Genomic DNA, 18080 nt, shown 5'->3' on the forward strand with positions numbered 1-18080 from the left:
TGTCGGTTGCAGTGGACGTATGTGACGAGTCGTAATTCACGCAAGATACATTCGGCACTTTTCTTTTGCTACGGTAGATAGCCTACAGCCGGCTCCTAAATGCAACCGAACGGGTAGCCAACTCCTCTTCTTGGCCGTCTAAGCCTGGAGTGCCGCCTCTTCCCGCGCGCTGCCACTGCCCTTCCTCCATGCCTCTGTGTGATCGACCTTTCTCTTCGCTATGCTCTCTGTCCCTTCAGCTCCCCATCCACCTCCTCCAGGAGTGCACACAATGATACGATCTCCAGCCTTCATCGAAGCGGTATTCTTGGCTCCCATGTTGATGTGCCTCTCCTCATACTCGACCTCGGCAGTGTCATCCTGGGCGTGGAACTGCTTCAGCGAAGACTCCCAGTTTGCCTTTTCCACCTTGCGAACCCAGAGGTTGAGACCACACTCTCCATCCCCTCCACCGTTCAAACCGTAAGGGTGATAGACGCGGCGTTCACTGAGAATAGAGACTTGAAGGGGAATGCGGAACTCAATGTCACGAATCACACCATCACCACCACGGTGCTGGCCACGTCCTCCTGAACCCGATCGAATAGAGAACTCGCGAAGAAGCACAGGGTACCGTCGTTCGAAGATCTCAGAGTCTGTGATTCGAGTGTTTGTCATGTGGCAATGAACTCCACTGGTGCCCTCCCAGTCAGGGCCTGCTCCGCTTCCACCAGCGATCGTCTCGTAGTAGCCGAAACCCTTGATAGCCTTGGTTCCGTTTTGGTTACCACCGAAACCAAAGGTCAAGTTGTTGCAGCAGCCTTGACTGGCTGCACAAGCCTGGAAAGCCTTGAAGATGACATCGGTGATGCGCTGGCTGGTGAGGACGTTTCCGCCCACAACTGCCGCACCTGGTGACGGAGACAGAATAGACTTGGGAGGAATCTTGACGTGAATCGGCTTCAGGCATCCCTGGTTTAGTGGAATATCCTCTGAAATGAGGCACCGCAGACAGTAGATGATGGCACTGTATGTGATGGCTTGTGGCGCATTGATATTTCCATAGACTTCAGGCCCGGTTCCTGCAAAGTCGAATTCGGCCTCTCCCTTCTCTGCGTCGATGTGGATCTTGAGACGAATAGGAGATCCGTCGTCCATGTGATCAACTGCTGAGAGATCCTTGCCTTCGAATCGCTTGTGCACCTCCTTCAGGAGTCGACGGACACAAAACTCGGCATTCTTTTGGATGTGGACCATGTAGAACTGAACGGTTTCCTGGCCATACTCGGCAATCAGAGTCTCGATCAACGAGATGCCCTTCTGGTTAGCAGAAACTTGGGCTCTCAGGTCGTTGATATTGTCGGCCAAACAGCGTGTTCCGCTGCATCCGGGGTACTTGGCGGGCTCTTCGTAAAAGAGCTCAACAACTCTCTTCTCATTGAACTTGCCACCGCTCACCAGCTTCTCGCTCCTGATAGAAGCACCTTCCTGGAACAGTTCCCGCGAGTGAGGAGGCATGCTTCCAGCGCTGATGCCACCAATATCTGCGTGATGAGCTCTCGATGCGGCGTAGAAGAGAATGTTCTCTCCCTTCTCATCAAAGGCCGGCATCAGGAGAGTCACATCAGGAAGGTGAGTGCCACCGTACGATGGATGGTTGGAGATGATGACGTCTCCCTTCTCCAGCTTTCCCTTCCAAATCTCGGCCTGGCGTCGCACGCAGGTCGACATTGAGCCAAGGTGGACAGGCAGATGAGGAGCATTAGCAACGAGGCCGCCAGTGGCATCAAAGATTGCACACGAAAAGTCGAGTCGCTCCTTGACGTTTGTACTAACGCTTGTCTTTTGCAGGGCGCGGCCCATCTGCTCAGCGATAGCCATGAAGCGGTGACCGAAGATGCTGAGCATAATGGGATCAACTTCACGGTCTGCGGTCGTCTTGGTGGACCTAAAGTGTGTTAGTACAGCAGAGTAAATAACGATTAAGACACTCACTCAGACTTTAAACCCTCCTTCTCAAGGTTAATGACGACATGAGTATTGAGAATAACCGCCGTTGCCTTAGGCGTAACCACGATTGTCTGCGTGCCATCCGCAAGCATGGCTGGTCCAGGAATAGAGTCACCAACTTCCAGATCCTCAAGTTTGAAGACAGGCGTTTCATGTCTTCCTCCCTCAAAGTAAACCTGCTGGGTGTTGAGTTTCTTCTTGTCAGGGACAGCCTGTTGCTTCAGGGCCTTGAGCTGCTTGTCAACAGTCTCTTCGCTGTGGCGGAAACTCTTGCCAATGCCGCGAACACGGACATCGTCAACAATGACATCCCGTTCATCCAGAGTGAATCCAAACTCATAGCGGTGCTGCTTCACAAAGGCCTGTCCAAAGTCCCAGTCGTTGCCTCCAAAGCTCTCCTTTGCCTCTTCTAGGCTAGGTCTGACAATCATGAGTGCCGACTCAGTACCACGGTATCTCATGTTGAGATACTCTTCGAATGCAATTTCGTCATCTTGGAAGCCTTGTTCCTTGAGAGCTTGTTTTGCCTGGTCCTTGAGCTTCCCCATCTTCTTTTGCAGCTCACCAACAACATCCTTATCGTCTTTCCATACCATTGATTCAGGCTCTTGTCGTTCGTCAACAACATCTGCCAATGCCATACCGTAGGCCGAGAGAACAGAAGAATATCTGTGGACAAGGATTTGTTGAATCCCCAAGGACTCAGCGATAGCAACAGCATGCTGTCCTCCAGCACCACCAAATGTCGCAAGTCGGTGCTTGGATGAATCGTGACCCTTGGCTTCGGTGATAGATCGAATAGGTCGGGTCATGGTTTCGTTAGCCACCGTCAAGAAGCCATACGCCACCTCATCAACTGACAATTTCTTGTCGCTCTGTTGGTTCACCTGATCGGCCAGCTCTTGAAGTACCATCCTGCTAGCCTCAACATCAAGTCCTTGGTCCTCATTCTCGCCAAAGATCTTAGGGAAGAACTCGGGTAGAAGACGACCCAGGACCAGGTTGGCATCAGTGACGGTGGCCGGGCCTCCTTTGCGATAACACGCGGGACCAGGGTGAGCACCAGCGGATTCAGGGCCAACAACGAAGAGACCGTTTCTGAAGAAGAGACGTGAACCACCACCCGCTGCCACAGTGTTGATGTCTAGCTGAGGGGATTGGATGGTGACGCCAGCTGTGGTGGTCTCAAAGACATGCTCGTATCGCCCATCTCCATATCTCGAGACATCTGTGCTAGTACCGCCCTGTCCTCCGTTAGTAGAGCACAGGTTCAGGCCGACGATAAGTACATACCATATCAAACCCAATCACGGGGGTCTTGGTCTCGTCGTCGTAAGAGGTGATGGCGTATCCAACAACACCTCCAGCTGGACCAGAGAGAATGGCCTTCAAACCAGTGAACTTGTCCACATCCACCAACCCACCGTCACTTTGCATAAACTCGCATCTTGCCCCCTTGGCGTCTTTCTCCTCCTTGACGCTGCGAGTTCCAAGGCCGCCTTCAAACCCGGCCTGGAAGCCATCGATGTACTTGCGAATGGCTGGCGTGAGATAGGCATCGGCACAGACAGATGTGGCTCGAGAAACAAGCTTAATCATGGGCATGAGCTCATGACTTAGCGAGATGTGTTGAAAGCCAATCTCCTTGGCTATGCGGCCAATCAACGCCTCGTGGTCTGGGTACGTGTAGCCGTGCATCAGACAAACGGCAATGTTCCGGATGCCTTGATCGTATACCTCCTTGAGCTTCGATCGGACGTCTTGTTCCTCGGCCTTCTTGAGGATCCTCACGGTCTCGCCTGACAAACCACGGACAAGAGTCTTGCCCTCAGCCTCCTTGGTTCCAACCTGGGCCTCTGCCTTGGTCGTCGTTCTCTCGGGATCTTCTGCGTAGTCCTCAAGTGTAACTCGCTCCTCGATCTCGACAACCTTTTCATACAAAACATCCGGTTTCCGAATAGCCAAGTCAAAGATCTTGGGTCTTGACTGGTTGCCGATGGTCAAGCAATCCTTGAATCCCTTGGTCACCACCATGGCAATCTTCTCGCCCTTTCGTTCGAGCAAGGCATTGGTGGCAACGGTGGTTCCCATGCGGATGGAGTCGATCTGAGAAGTGTCTAGGGCCTCGCCTCGAGGAATGTCTCGACCCAGGAAATGGCTCATGATGCGTCGGATGCCTTCAAGCGGGGCATCCTTGTAGTTGGCCGGGTCCTCAGAGAGGAGCTTGATGATGATTTCCTCTCCATTGCTCTCACCGACACAGTCTGTAAAAGTACCGCCACGGTCAATGGCAATTCTAATACCGCGGGGTTTGGGTGCTGATGCCATGGTGGAGGTACAGGTCGATCCAATGAGGGGGAGAAGAGACGCCACTTGATAGGAGGAATGCTAAAGATGAAGGACCGACAACCTGACCTGACTATCTTATCAAGGTCGAAGGAAGCAAGACGGAAAGAGCTGCAGGAGAATAAACGGGTGATTAGTTACGCGAGACCGATGTATTTGTAAGTCAAAGAGCGTCGGGAAAGATGAATGGCTGTCGACGTCATGTATGGACCCCACGTTCCGTTATTGGCAATTGGTACCGGGAGCTTGTCGTTTGGGATGTCAAATAACTGATAACTACGGATATAGGTACTAGCCGTTTGTTCAACGACAAGCAACCCTTCGAATTAGATTATCAATGTATATCAGCAAGCAGAAGCATCAAATGAGGCCGGGGCCAGTGAAAGCTACCAGAGAACAAACTCTACGGGTGTCGGGCCGCCACGTTATTTTCACCAACCGGACGGAAGCCGAAGCCCGGTGAAGAGCCGTAATGATTCAACGACAACTTTGGACACTGAGGTTGCATTTCTCACGATGAGCATTGCCAATGGCATACTACAAGCACCCAGATAATGAGAGCAAGCAATAGAGGAAACCGCAAAGAACAGATTATAAGTAGTGAAGCGTGTACCAAGAAAACCTGAACAATTGGCACTTGCGTGTGAAAGCAGGCATATAAACAGCAACGGACATCAAACTGCAAATACGACGGATCCAAGCATCCATGAGCATCTAGTACCAGACAAATCGCAAGGGTAGAGTCCACGGGATGTCAAAGCAGCAAAAATGAAACCATCACGACCCAAGAGCCGTGGACAAGAACAAAAAGAAATGGCTTGCCGTCAGCAAGACTCGAACTTGCGTTTTCAGTGCTTCACATGAGCCACAAACTGATGTACTAACCCCTATACGATGACGGCTTTTGTTCCTTGTTGCAGAATGGTGATGTAAAAGAGTCTTTTAAAGACAGCCTCTTTCTCTAGAGGCAGAGGGTAAAAAAGATGAAAAATGCAAAAAAGAAAGGATTGCCGTCAGCAAGACTCGAACTTGCGTTTTCAGTGCTTCAAATGAGCCACAAACTGATGTACTGACCCCTATACGATGACGGCTTGTTTTTCCTTGCTTGATAATCCCTGTCGCTTAGTTTTGTTTATAGCCCGGGGTTGACAAGGGCCCGATGTCCAAGTTGGTAGATAGTGGACCACTTCCACAGATCTTGTTGCAAGAATTCGATCGATTGATCAAGTATAGAAGAAGACATAGGTATGCAAGAGGCACTAGGCGTCGACAAATTGGGATCCCCAGAGCTTAAGAGTCAATGGAAGTTGCACTAGAACCCGGCTCTTCGGATGTGGCGGGATTGACTCAAATTAGCGGCAACCAAGGGAAACATCCAAGACACAAGGGAAGCTCCAGAAGGGCATGCTAGAACAAAGTTCGACTTTTTGGGGCTGGTACAGTACAATACTTGTGTTACACAGTTTTCCTCACGTTCAGGTATGCGGCATGATTCCAGCTTTCGAGGTCCGGCCCCGGCGTCTCCGGGGGGCGCACGGAGCAAGGAATGCCGGGCAGATGGGAACACGGAGGACGCCGGCTTTCGAGCACCGGGGGCTCTCTCAAACATATCACGGAATGAGGGAAATACGATTGATAACATCATGCCGTTGGGCAGCAGATCCTTACATTTCTCATGCAGCGGGGAGTAGGGAAACTCGTCCCAGGAGTCGGCTTTTGCATCAGTTGATGATCTATCAACAGTCGACATGACAAGTCTTTTTTAAACGACCCTGCTTGGCAAACAGCCCACCCATCTCACCAGTTTGAAGACGACTTTTTTTTTCAACCCAACGACATGTATACCCCCAGGGTTGTACATGTAGTTGCAGATGGTGCTAGCAAGTATTCACCGGTTGGATCTTGCACTAATAAATGGCAATCTTGTGGCTTGGATCCCGTGGACTTTTCTCAAATGACGAGAAGTTTTGACGTGTGGATTCACGGCTCTCGCGTCATTCCTTTAACAACAGGGAAGAAGCCACCCGTTGTGGGGGTTTGAAGACAAGGCGTCGTCGGGGACATTAACGAGGCTGACAAGATTGGCTCGTACTCTTATTCCAAAGAGGTCGTCGTCAATGAACTTAATGCCTGCTCCCGTGTACCCAGCTTGGCGCGCGCACTTGCTCCCACCGCCCGTATGTAGCACACCGTAAGCGCCTAAACTCGCTGCCGCCGGAGGGACAACGACGGTGACGGGATGCTCGCGGCATCGAGACGCATCCAGGCCTGACTCGCCCCCGGCTCCGAGAGAGACAGTGAGAGTCTCCGCCGGAATCGATTGGCTGGCCGCATGATGCAGTGGCTTCCCGGCGCACCAGGCGACGAACCTGCTTGTTGGGGGGCGCCGATCCCCATGCATTCAAGCATATTCCCTTTCAAGGCAGGTTTGGGGGGCGTGTGAGAGAGGAGAGGACCTTGACGAAGGCCCTTTTTCTGCAGGGTAGCGGTCCTCTGACAAGGTTGACTGCAAAATGGATCCCTCTACCCCGGTTATCGCCCATCAGAATGTCCCACGGCATGGATGGAATCCCTGGGAACGTGCCGGGGGCCCACGGTAGTCAACAGGCGGAAGCTGGAGTACGTAGACCACCTAACACGGACCCAGGCCAACAGCACCTGTTGGTAGCCAGCCTAGGGTCCATCCAAGGTCCTGTTCATGGACGGACGGCGTAGGTACTGTAGAGAGCCGGCCCTCTGGAGCGCCAGCCGAGGCAGCGGACTTTTGAGGCACAAGACGCTGGATGAAGCCATTGGCATCGGTCGTGCAGTCTTCAGAGGTGCTGCCACCGTGGTCAGCAAGGATCCGGCGAGAGTCAAGAGATTGCAAAGCATCCCGTCTCCGTCTGCCGTCATTGTCGGCCTCAATTGTGCTTCGGTTTATCCGCCCACCTGATCGACGTCACGCTGGCGCTACGCTACCTACGGTACTCTTCTCCCTCTTGTCTCTGTCTGTGCTGTAACTGTACTGTACGGGGGCCCCGCCCCATGGAGTCCTTTGCAGCATCGCCTCCACCGCTTTCGGAGCCTCGCGGTGACCTCAACTCGCCTCTCTCGCCTTCTCTCTGGAGTCCCGGGTCCGGCTTGGTCATTCCAGTCTCCCCAGAGGACAGCGCCTCCGCGGGTAAAAGTGGCCCGTCCGGGTTCGCCAGAACTGTCCTTGGTCAGCGCAACAACAACACCCTCGTTATTGCCCGTGCCCGTGTACATACACAGCACAGGACGCAAGTTGGAGGGGAGTATGTACCCAGCTAAGAGCCGGGGGGCGTGTTTCCACGGGTTTCTGCCGTGTCTAGGTTTTTTGGTTTGGCGGCGGCCGAGACTTGAGGCCCAGCACCATGGGAATACTGTACGCCAACCATGTACATGTCGATGCAGCCAGGCGGTTGCTGAAGCTAATAAGGCATGGAGGAAAACGGCGGCAGCAACCAAACAAGCAGCAGCAGCAGAATCTGGGTTGCATTCTGGACCACCAGGTACCTGCAAGGCTTGCCTTGCCTGGGTTGGTCCCCTGCTCTGGCTGGCAGCCTGTCTTATTTCGTTCCTCATCTTTCCGTACCTAGGTAGGTAAGTATCGTGTGTGTTACTTCGTACTGTATGCCGCTGCCGCTGCCTCGCCTGGGGTCTGTCACCTTCAGCACTCCTCCCCTGTCGACGGCATGTGGATGTGGTGAGAGCGAAGCTAGAGGCGAACAAGACAGACCGCTGGCTCCACCCGAGCATGATTCATTCATCAGCCGCCTCGCCTCCTTATAAAGCCCGGCCTGGGTCCCCTTCTGTTCGTTCGTTGCTGTTGTCTTTGTGAACGTCTTGTTTGATCACTCACTCTCGTTGCGTGTGTGTGTGAATCTCGTCCTTCCCCCGGGTTCGCTCTTCTACCGAGTTCCAAAGACGCATTCACCTGCTCCGGGCTCCGACTATTAAATCGTCTCGTCGACTGCTTCTTACCGCTCTCTCGACTCCTTCTCTCCTCCATCTGCACTCACCGTCTCTGCATCTCTACGCTTCTTCATCTTCCACCACCTACTCCCCAAATCAACAACCGCAAACATGCCTCCCAAGCGAATTCGATGCACCGCCGCTCAATGCCGGGAGCCCGCCCAGCGCATCGTCGGCGACTGCTCCTTCTGCCAAGGGCACTTCTGCGGCAAGCATCGTCTACTAGAAGACCACAAGTGCACTGGTCTCGAGGACGTAAGTTTGAAACTGCATGGTCTCCAAGTCCAGCCGCTAACTAAACCTCCAGTGCAAGAAGCAGTCTCACGAACGCAACGCTGCGCAACTCGAGTCGGAGCGAACCCAGGTCATCCGGGGCGTATAAGCACGACCAACGAGAAACACCGAGCGCCGGCCCGGGAGACGGGCGTCACTCCCACGGCCCACACCGAAAGGCGTTATCCTTGACCGGCCACGACGTAATGATGGGGTTTGGCTTTCATTGATTTTTATTGTTTTGGTGGCATCTACATCCACAGGACCTTGCAAGGCGTTGCCCGCCGTTGTGTACATTTCTATTCTCGGGTAGTTGAGGATGCTGCGTTGGCGTACAGGATGCATGGCTTTAGGGACATAGCAGGTTTCCCATTTCAGCGGGGGAGCCTTTTGAATTGATTCACCCTCGCACAATCAAACAATGGAACCGTCCAGTATGAATTCACATTCAGCCGTGCGAATCAAGATCGGAAACAGCAGCCAACTGACGGAATCAACCGATAATTGCAGAGGCGGTGGGTGACTTTGACCTTGACTCAGAATGGACTGACGATCCGTCGCCTTGGCTTGATTACGTGGTGCTGCTGTTCTGGGTCTGGGTCTGGTCTGGCTTCCCATTCAAGGACCCTGTTGCCAACGCCAGCTGAACGAGGGCAAGACGCCGTCTTATCTCCGATATCGTATCGGGCGCGTAAATGATCTCGTGAGCAGCGGCTCTGGCCCGCGCATACAATAGCGCCATCTTGGCCAAACCCACTGTCTGGACCGCGGAATTCTTTGTTTCGCAGTGAGAACTGATCAATTTGCAGTGTATCTATTGATGGGTATTCATGCGTTTTCAATGCCCGTCTATTCAAAACGCCCGCCCCCAGCGCCACCGTTCGTCGGCCTCAAAGACGTGGTCGAATCGTTTCCCTTCCTACCATGGCCTTGTCATTTGCTGGGATGTATTATGGGGTGGCTGGTTCCGGAGGCGGGGCCGCGGCTTCCCCCGCCGGATCAACTGTTGTCATCCCATCGATACCCTCCTCTTTCTTGACCACGACGTCTTGTGTAACCTCGACCTTGACTGCTGCGCCGTCTAGAGCCTCGACCTCCATCTTCTCCGCCTTGATCTTCCGCCCCTCCAACACCTTCTTCCGATCCGCCGCCTTGCAGAGACCCTCCATTCCCAGGTCGCATTCGCCGCACTTGCGCCCAACAGGGAGACATACTGACTGGCCGAGACCGACCAGCAGGTGGTTTATCTCGTGCCAGCGGTCTTTCGGTAGCCATGACTGAAGTGCTGCGCGCGTCTCCTCTGGGTTTTTGGTCTTGTTCCAGCCCCAGAGGTTCGTGATGCGGTGCACATGCACGTCGACGCCGATACCCTCTGTGCGACCCCACGCGACCGACATGCACAAGTAGGCCATCTTGGGACCGACCCCTGGTAGAGATGTCAGTCCCTCGATAGTGTCGGGAATGTCACCGTTCCACTTGTCGCGAATAATCTCGGCCGCTTGCTTGATGTACCTGGACTAGGTTAGCCAAACCATCCTCGCGAGTGGTGACCGTCTCACGGGCAGGCAGACTTTGTCTTGTTGTTGTGAAATCCCACCTGCCAGATAAACTCGTTCAGCAGCTTCGGTTCAACGGCCAGTATGTTTTCTAGGTTCAGTCCGACCGGCGCCCCTTGTTTGTACGACGGTAGCTCAGTCTGCAACCTCTTCATGACCACGGCGTTCACCGTGTCCTTGGTCTGACTCGATAACATAAGCGCCACCAGTGTGTGGAATCTCTGGTCTTTGGGCGATGCGCTTCGATCCGCCAGCCGCTCACAACCCATTGTGTCCACAGCTGCGCCATGTGCTCGTCCGCCAGGGGCTCGCATTTTCCTCACCACGTCGTACATGGCTTCCCAGTCGGAGGGTGGCTCTATGATTGTCTCGCCGGTCGATGGGTTGGTCGTTTTGCGAGCGGGCTTGCGAGCGCGGCGCGGTGCCTTGGCTGGCGGCGATGGGATGTCATCGAGGGTTTGGTCGGCGGCTTCGGCCTTGACGGAACTTGTAGATATCGATGATTCGATTTTCGTGGCAACGGCACGCCTTCGTTTTCGAGAGGGAGGGGCTGCGATATCCTCAATATCGCGAATCGTAGGCTTGGATTCTTTCGTTGAGGAGGCAAATGCGAATTGGGCAAGTGATGATCTCGTCACTCGTCTCGGTGGTGAGATTGGTTCTGATACGCGATCGAACAGCTTCGTGGCATCTCTCGATACCCTGGAAGTCCGCATTTTGGAGCTGTGGCCTGTAAACTGGCTGTCGATATTCGGATCAAGCTCAATCGTAGACGCGTTTCTTGAGTCAAAGTCTCCTGTGGCAAACCATTGCCAAAAGGTCCCCACTCTGACGAATCGGCGGCCACAGTGGAGATACCCCGGATTTCAATGCACGTTCCGCCAGGGACCAATTTCTAAGCAGTCAATCCGTTGACTCTATTGGAGGTTTCGGTTGCTGGGCAGCAACAGAACTTTTGTGAAAACAGGATGGTGATGGGTAAAACTGATCACATTTACGGTTTCATCATGATTGATAACGCTCATCATTGAGGCCCCAGTGGTAGAATTAATTGATTAGGTAGGTCTCAAGGTAGTCTTGTAACATGACAGCCGGTCAATTTTCGTGAGCTGCACAGCGATACAGGGTGGTGTCATGAGAAGTCAATGAGCTGCCAGCAATCACCTCCACCTTATCAGTTCTCGTAGATCAAAAATCAATGCCAAAAAAGACTCGTTATGGATGCACGTGTAAAACAGGTACGCATTGTCCACTGCCTGGTACGAATCAGACAGGGTGAGTGAAATGGCCATCAAGGTAGCTATGTGCCGGATCGATCCATATAAGAGGGCCGCTCCACGCCGTCTTCACTTCATTTTGGTCAAATAGACTCGTCGTTACTCAATTATCATTCATTTATACTACATTTTGGGGGTCATTAAATCTTGGGGTCAAGCTTTTGCATGTCGACGACGGCACGGATGCAGTCTCCCTGCTTCATGGTCTCGAAGGCGTTGTTAATCTCACCAAGCACCTTGCGGTGAGTGATGAACTCGTCGACCTTGAGAGAGCCGTTTTTGTAGTCGGCGACGAGGCTGTTCATCTGAGAGCGGCCCTTGACACCACCGAAAGCGCATCCCCTCCACACACGACCAGTGACAAGCTGGAATGCTATGAAATGTGTTAGTCTCTTCACATCTTGACGAGTTGGATGTTAACTTACGTCGGGTGGAAATCTCCTGGCCAGCGGCAGCGACACCAATGATGATGCTCTCACCCCAACCCTTGTGGCAAGCCTCGAGGGCAGCGCGCATGACACCGACGTTGCCAGTGCAGTCGAAGGTGTAGTCACAGCCACCGTCAGTCATCTCGATGAGCTTGTCCTGGATGGTCTGGCCGTCAAGGTCGAGAGGGTTAACGAAGTGAGTGGCACCGAACTTGTCACCCCAAGCCTTCTTGGAGGGGTTGACATCAACCACGATGATCTTGCCAGCCTTGCGGGCGGCGGCACCCTGGACTACGGACAGACCGACACAGCCGGCACCGAAGATGGCAACGTTGTCGCCCTCCTGGACGTTGGCGGTGATGGTAGCAGCACCGTAACCGGTGGTGATACCGCAGCCGAGCAGGCAGGTTCGGTCCATGGGAGCATCGTGCTCAATGGCGACGACCGAGATGTCGGCGACGACAGTGTACTGGGAGAAGGTGGAAGTGCCCATGAAGTGGAGCAGATCCTGGCCCTTGCATCGGAATCGAGAGGTGCCATCGGGCATCAGACCCTTGCCCTGGGTGGCTCGGATCTTGCCGCAGAGGTTGGTCTTGCCGGACTTGCAGAACTTGCACTCCTTGCATTCGGGGGTGCTGTTGGTGAGGTAAGGTTAGATGATGCTACGACAGATGGGGTTGTGTGTGTGAGAGCTTACTAGAGAGCGACGACGTGGTCGCCGACCTTGACGTTGGTGACGCCCTCGCCAATGGACTCGACGATACCAGCACCCTCGTGTCCGAGGACGATGGGGAAAGCACCCTCGGGGTCCTTACCGGACAGAGTGTAGGCATCTGAAAAGTATCAGCTTGCTGCTCATACTGCTCACGAGGCCAAGCGGATGCTCGGAGCTTGATGACGACGCATGCAAAAGACTAACCTGTGTGGCAAACACCAGTGTAGTAGATCTGGATACGGACCTCGTTGGCCCTGGGGGGAAGGACCTCAATGTCCTCAATGGAGAGAGGCTTGCCGGCCTCCCAGGCGACGGCGGCCTTGCAAGTGATGGTCTACACCATGAGGTCAGCTAGAGCTCTTCCATCGCGAAGGTTCCATCCCCATCAACTCAGGGCGGGGTATTGGGCATAGATGAGGGGTAGCATAGGGTGGGAGCAAAACATACCTTGCCAGCGGTAGAAGCCATTGTGTCTTGATGAGATGGAAGATTGAACTGTCAATGAAGGAGAGAAGAAAAATCGACAGACAATTGGGGAGAAGGGATGGGTTTCAATGATTGTTCTCAGTTACGACCAAGTGCGCAAAGTGTTTATGTAGACGGTTGGAAACCCGCAACGCCAGATTCCGATCCCCGAGCAACTCCGTTAAGCTGCTACCTACCCCGCAATGGAGGTGAAAATCCACACGCAGAATTCGGCTGCGATAGGAAAACTAACGCGGTGCCGACCAGAGCGGTCTCACCCATTGGACCATGATGGCTGTCGGAACTGGATTTGCGTGAGAACAGAGTGCGGGGAGGTTGGCTGGGCGTGCCGAGGTGCTGCGCCATTGGTGCGAACTGCAAGATGGCACCGGGGCATGAGGTAAACGCTTCCCGAAGATGGGCAACTGATGAGACACGCAAGTGGGCGCAGTCCTGCGGCTTCGGCAGATGAGACCGACGAGACCGACGGTCTTGATCAGCAAGACCCGGCGTGACTCAGGCAGAGGCGCTCTCACTGCTGCAGCGTCGTAGACTTTGCCCATTCACGGGGTCGGAAGGGGTTCCGTGGCCCGTCCTCTCATGCCGTGCCCACTTGCACCATCGTTTTTCACGGAGGCATTCGGCATGTTCATGATCACCTCAATTATAGCTTGGCTTGGCTGGTCCAAAAGACCGAAGCAAAGCGGAGGCGATTCCAGACCTTAAAGATAAGAGGTTCCATCAGGAGAAATGAGGCTTCGTAAGAAGAAACGAGAAGCTCTCCGAAGAAAACTCTGCGCGCCTACGCTAACCATTGGTGATGGATGCTCTGCTCTCCCCTCACATTCCAGTTTAGTTGTCACCGAAATCCCTTCTTTCAGGTGAATAATGGCCTTTGGATGGTCGTGCTCGTCAAGCAGACTGCTTTATCATAAAGGCTCTCCCTCTGAGAAACAACAACGATCCATAGAGTTGAGACTTCCCCGTTCCTGAAAGGTGTTCCAACGATACAGCAAGAGGTGAGGTCGCAAATAAGCTCAGCCAGTGTCCACTTCAACTGCTTCCTTTGTCTTCAGACGAAAAATATGTAAATGCATCAACAATTTTGTCGCTCGCGTTGATCAAGCGGGGTGGACAATAATGAGTGGAACAACGGGGGCAAGGTGTTTCCTTTGCCGGATAAACACCGGACCATGCGTTGCCTACCGCGATAGCTCCCAAAAAATATCCCAGGCGCGTCTCAGCTCGCAGCCAACGACAACTTTGTCAATCCAACGCCTCATCAAACATCGCCATTCGTCGCGTCGCAAGAGGACGATCGTTAATGCGAAAACAGCGCTCTTACCGACTGGACGTATGACGGACCTTTCCGCCATCGCTGCGCCAAACTACCCCATCATTTGAGGCTCAGGGAGCTCTCGCAGCCTAGCTTCCTCGCATCATGGCCTTCAGATTCGTTGTTCCCGATTCGAGCCCTCCCGCCAGCCCGGCGCCCTCGACGCCGGAAAAGGGCCAGAATTATGGCACAGGATTCTCTTTTCTTGGCGACAACCCCTCGACGACTCCAGCTGGACCGCCACCCTCCTCGGTCGCTTCCTTCACGCCCGCTGGCGCGCCGACGGCCTCATTCTTGGGGAGCTCCATGATGCACGGTATGACCGACACCAAGCCTCTCAACTTTGGAGTCTCAAACTCAAACACTGGGTCTGGGAGGAGTCTTTTTGGCGGTGGTCGAACGAGTACCTCGAGTAACCCGCTCGGCCGTTCGATTAGAGGAAGACAGCCTTCAGCCCTGAGCCGCCAACTCAGCACCGCAGACGAGGAGGAAGAGGAGGAACAAGATGCTGAAGGAGAAATGGAGCTTCCGCCTCACCGAGGAAGCCTTTTCCGCATGTCTACCATTCCCGATGAAGGACAGGAAGAGGACGACGAAGTCGACGCCGAGATCGAACGATTTATCGACCAAGACATTGACGAGGATGCCCTCGGAGAACCCCAATACGACGACCCCTTTTTCGCGGAACGAGAGGGCTCTTCTGACCCTGACATGTTTCTGAATATGCGCCACGATGATCGACCTTATGGGCAGCCGATCATTGGCGACGAATCAGACCTGATGATGCTCAACACACCGGCCGCGACGAACCGAATTCGCAGGGAGGCAGAGAGCATCTTTAAACAGTCTTCAGCCCACCTAGGTATGACGGCCAGAAAACAGGGCTTCCAATTCGCTTCGATTGCCAAAAACCTCTATAACCAGCATGAACCTGCGCGAGTCGTCGAGCCTGCGGACCTGCTCATCAACACGGAACAGCTTGTCTGCCGGCTCTACGAGGAGGGAGTCGGCCCTGAGGAAGATGTTGAAAAGATGGACAACTCTCTCGCCAATATTACATACCGTCTGGTCGAGCTCTGGAACCAATACGTTGACGGGCTACCTCAACCAGAAGGAGAAGACTTTGCGACAATTGGCCCTGGACCTAATGCTGTTCCCTTTGAAAAGGCATCATATATCGCACATCTAATCCTTCGAATGCACCACACCCGTTTTGACAGCAACACCGACGAGGAGAAGACGCCACCCTTGCCCGAGATCCTCTTCGACTGGATGCAGACCAGCCACAACATCTACCCTGACCAAGTGCGCGAGATCAGCCGTTACAGCCCCAGCCCTGCCTGTCATAGCCTGTTCTGGCAGACAGTACGATGCGCCCTGCTCCGCGGAGATGTCACTGGTGCGTCCAAGCTGCTGAGAGAGGCTGGTTGGGAGAATGTTCGACGTGGACCCCGTGGTGAGTTCGCGTACACAGGCAAGGCCCTTGAGAACGTCAGACGGTTTGCTGCCGCTACTTGCGAGATCCTCGATCAATGCCCTGCTACGAGATCGGAATGGGATATCTGGAATAGCAACTGGACTTTGTTCCGAATTCAGGCACGCGGGTCTCTGAACAGAATGACCCTCTTTGCTGAAGGCAAGGATCAATCTGGCCAAGACCTGCTGGATGATGAGTTCTCACCCCAACCACAATCGCTGTCTACAATGGCCCGGAAGGCTTCGAGCCAGATCCCCTGGGACATTTACGAAAACCTACAAACTGTGTATGGCATCGTGCTTGGAAACCACGAGGCGATCATGGAGGTTGCCCAGGATTGGTGTGAAGCAACTGTTGGTCTATTTGGATGGTGGGACGACGGCAATCAACGCCACAAGACGCTCAAGCTCTCTCAATCACAGGCTCTGCGAGCGTCGTCTCGATTCGCTGGCTCAGAAGACTATTTCGAGCGACTGACGACCACCTTCCACATGGTTATCGACTCGGATCTTAACCCTAATGTAATGAACCCTGTCGAGGTGGCCATTGCATCCGCCTTTGAGGGCAACGTCAACGCGGTTCTGGGATTCCTTCGAGTATGGTCTCTGCCCCTAGCCTGCACTGTGGCAGAGATTGCCTCATTGGGTGAATGGCTTCCCGCTCCCGAGGGTCCCAGTCCTTTACCCCTTGATACTCTGGACATGGATGATCTTGCACTATTGGGAGTGTCTCAGCCAGGGGCCGATGAACTGGAGGGGATCAAGGATACAACCCTTGTGCTGTATGCTAGGGAGCTGGCTGGCATTGAGCAGCTGTCACCCGAGCGCGACGGCTGGGAGATGGCTATCCAGGTTCTTGGTCGGATGGACTCGCCTGAGAAGTCTGAGGAGACCGTTGGTGAGCTTCTTCGAGATCTCCTCGCCACACTAGATGAGGACTCGAGCCAAACTGTCGACAAGATCTGGGCGATATTGAATGACCTGGGCATGATCAACTATGCCGAGGAAACAGCAGAGGTAAGAAAGACATGTCGTATCCTGGTTCTGATTCAAGCTAACATTGGGATAGACTTTTGCTGAGATTCTGTCTGAAGCCTCACACCGATACGGTGACGCCCTTTGGTATTATGCGCTCGCTCACCGACCTGACAAGGTTCGCGATGTGCTCAACCTGCTCATGTCCTACTCGCTCCTTCAATCCACGGTCTACCCTTCGGAGAAGGATCTTGACGGAGAGCTGAGGGACCTGCTGCGGAAGCGAACCGAGACCCTGGAACGACGCGCCAAGCAGGACTTGGAGGCTGCTCAACTTCTTGGCCGGATGCTGAGTGGCTATGCGACGCTGCGCAAGTTCTACGAAACCAGAGACGCGGAAGATCTTGAAGCTATTTCGCCCACGAGGGCTCTGAAGCTCAAGAAGCAAGCAGCGTCTGCACTGGTGGCCGTCATTTCCAGCTCCGGTGACAACATCCGCGGCGGACTTTATGACGAAACTCGAGACTCTGTAGTGAGCGAGGACTTTTTGCTGGCCTTGCTCGGCGAGGCTACTGTCTTTATCAACCAGTCGCCCGGAGTCATCACACTGAGTCAGATTGACATTCTGATGAAGGCGATCGAGGATATCCAGACTGTCGGCAGAAAAGTATATGAGACATGTGACGGCTTCTTCAAGCTGGTACTGAAATCTGCTCAGGGTCTGAAGGGATCGAGCCCGCAAGATCTGATGGCTCAATCAACATCCTCACTGAGCGGAAGCAGTTATATCATGACCGGTAGCTCCGTGCTGATGAATCATCTCCACAAGTCGATCTCAGCAGGAGGCAAGGTGCATAGAGGATGGGACTGGAGAAAGTCTTGGTTGGCGACGACCAAGGGAGACGATGTGCTTCGAAAGCTGCGATTGGGATTGGCCAAGGACCTGGCGGCGTTATGGTTGGAGGATGCTGATGGAGTCGCTGTGTATTAGGATGCATGTATTTGAGATGAAGGATTGAATGGTTGTTTTGATAGAGAAATGGACTTGGTCAGGGCGAGGATGCGGCGCCCATGATAATATAAAGCATTGAACGAATGGAAACAAGCAATATGCATAATGAGGCATTTCTATTGAATTCTTCTACTGTATTAATTCATCTGTTGTGCTCGTGCTGTGAATAGCTTCCTGCATTCATACATTCATCAATCCACACCTCCCCTCGGCCGGTGGTCGGCGCAGGTGGAGCCCCACATCCCCGGATCTAG

At 53.7% G+C, this 18080-nt stretch overlaps 5 protein-coding genes across 5 annotated transcripts; 2 read left to right on the forward strand and 3 right to left on the reverse strand.

Moving 5' to 3' along the window:
- Positions 1–138: 138 nt before the first annotated feature.
- NECHADRAFT_80434 (uncharacterized protein) lies at positions 139–4317 on the reverse strand (the record flags this gene model as incomplete). Its single annotated transcript, XM_003051149.1, has 3 exons — positions 139–1927; positions 1975–3233; positions 3283–4317. The coding sequence occupies 3 exons, from the start codon at positions 4315–4317 to the stop codon at positions 139–141; spliced, it is 4083 nt and encodes a 1360-aa protein (XP_003051195.1).
- A 3854-nt stretch (positions 4318–8171) lies between these two features.
- Positions 8172–9019, forward strand: NECHADRAFT_73691 (uncharacterized protein). Its single transcript, XM_003050762.1, has 2 exons — positions 8172–8568; positions 8621–9019. Exons 1-2 carry the CDS (start codon positions 8425–8427, stop codon positions 8693–8695), a joined length of 219 nt encoding a protein of 72 aa, XP_003050808.1. The 5' UTR covers positions 8172–8424; the 3' UTR covers positions 8696–9019.
- Positions 9020–9536: 517 nt separating this feature from the next.
- On the reverse strand, positions 9537–10903 carry NECHADRAFT_41785 (uncharacterized protein; the record flags this gene model as incomplete). The annotated part of the gene is made up of 2 exons (XM_003051150.1): positions 9537–10098; positions 10146–10903. Coding segments are annotated over 2 exons (1320 nt in total), but the record flags the coding sequence as incomplete, so codon positions are not given.
- Positions 10904–11500: 597 nt separating this feature from the next.
- Positions 11501–13118, reverse strand: NECHADRAFT_100552 (uncharacterized protein). Its single transcript, XM_003051151.1, has 5 exons — positions 13010–13118; positions 12767–12896; positions 12545–12680; positions 11845–12482; positions 11501–11792 (listed from the first exon to the last, which is right to left on the reverse strand). The coding sequence occupies exons 1-5, from the start codon at positions 13028–13030 to the stop codon at positions 11560–11562; spliced, it is 1158 nt and encodes a 385-aa protein (XP_003051197.1). The 5' UTR covers positions 13031–13118; the 3' UTR covers positions 11501–11559.
- A 1193-nt stretch (positions 13119–14311) lies between these two features.
- Positions 14312–17890, forward strand: NECHADRAFT_61173 (uncharacterized protein). The gene is made up of 2 exons (XM_003050763.1): positions 14312–16856; positions 16909–17890. The coding sequence occupies exons 1-2, from the start codon at positions 14469–14471 to the stop codon at positions 17803–17805; spliced, it is 3285 nt and encodes a 1094-aa protein (XP_003050809.1). The 5' UTR covers positions 14312–14468; the 3' UTR covers positions 17806–17890.
- The last annotated feature ends 190 nt before the right edge of the window (positions 17891–18080 follow it).

Source organism: Fusarium vanettenii, assembly GCF_000151355.1.
Source record: "Fusarium vanettenii 77-13-4 chromosome 5 genomic scaffold NECHAsca_5_chr5_3_0, whole genome shotgun sequence".
NCBI lineage: Eukaryota > Fungi > Ascomycota > Sordariomycetes > Hypocreales > Nectriaceae > Fusarium > Fusarium vanettenii.

Coding starts and splice junctions, on each gene's coding strand:
- NECHADRAFT_61173 (XM_003050763.1), top strand. CDS start 14,469: ATGGCCTTCAGATTCGTTGTTCCCGATTCGAGCCCTCCCGCCAGCCCG. Junction 16,857..16,908: donor ATGCCGAGGAAACAGCAGAG/GTAAGAAAGACA, acceptor ACATTGGGATAG/ACTTTTGCTGAGATTCTGTC.
- NECHADRAFT_100552 (XM_003051151.1), bottom strand. CDS start 13,030: ATGGCTTCTACCGCTGGCAAG. Junction 12,897..13,009: donor TGGCTTCTACCGCTGGCAAG/GTATGTTTTGCT, acceptor CTCATGGTGTAG/ACCATCACTTGCAAGGCCGC. Junction 12,483..12,544: donor GACCACGTCGTCGCTCTCTA/GTAAGCTCTCAC, acceptor CCTCACCAACAG/CACCCCCGAATGCAAGGAGT.
- NECHADRAFT_73691 (XM_003050762.1), top strand. CDS start 8,425: ATGCCTCCCAAGCGAATTCGATGCACCGCCGCTCAATGCCGGGAGCCC. Junction 8,569..8,620: donor AGTGCACTGGTCTCGAGGAC/GTAAGTTTGAAA, acceptor CTAAACCTCCAG/TGCAAGAAGCAGTCTCACGA.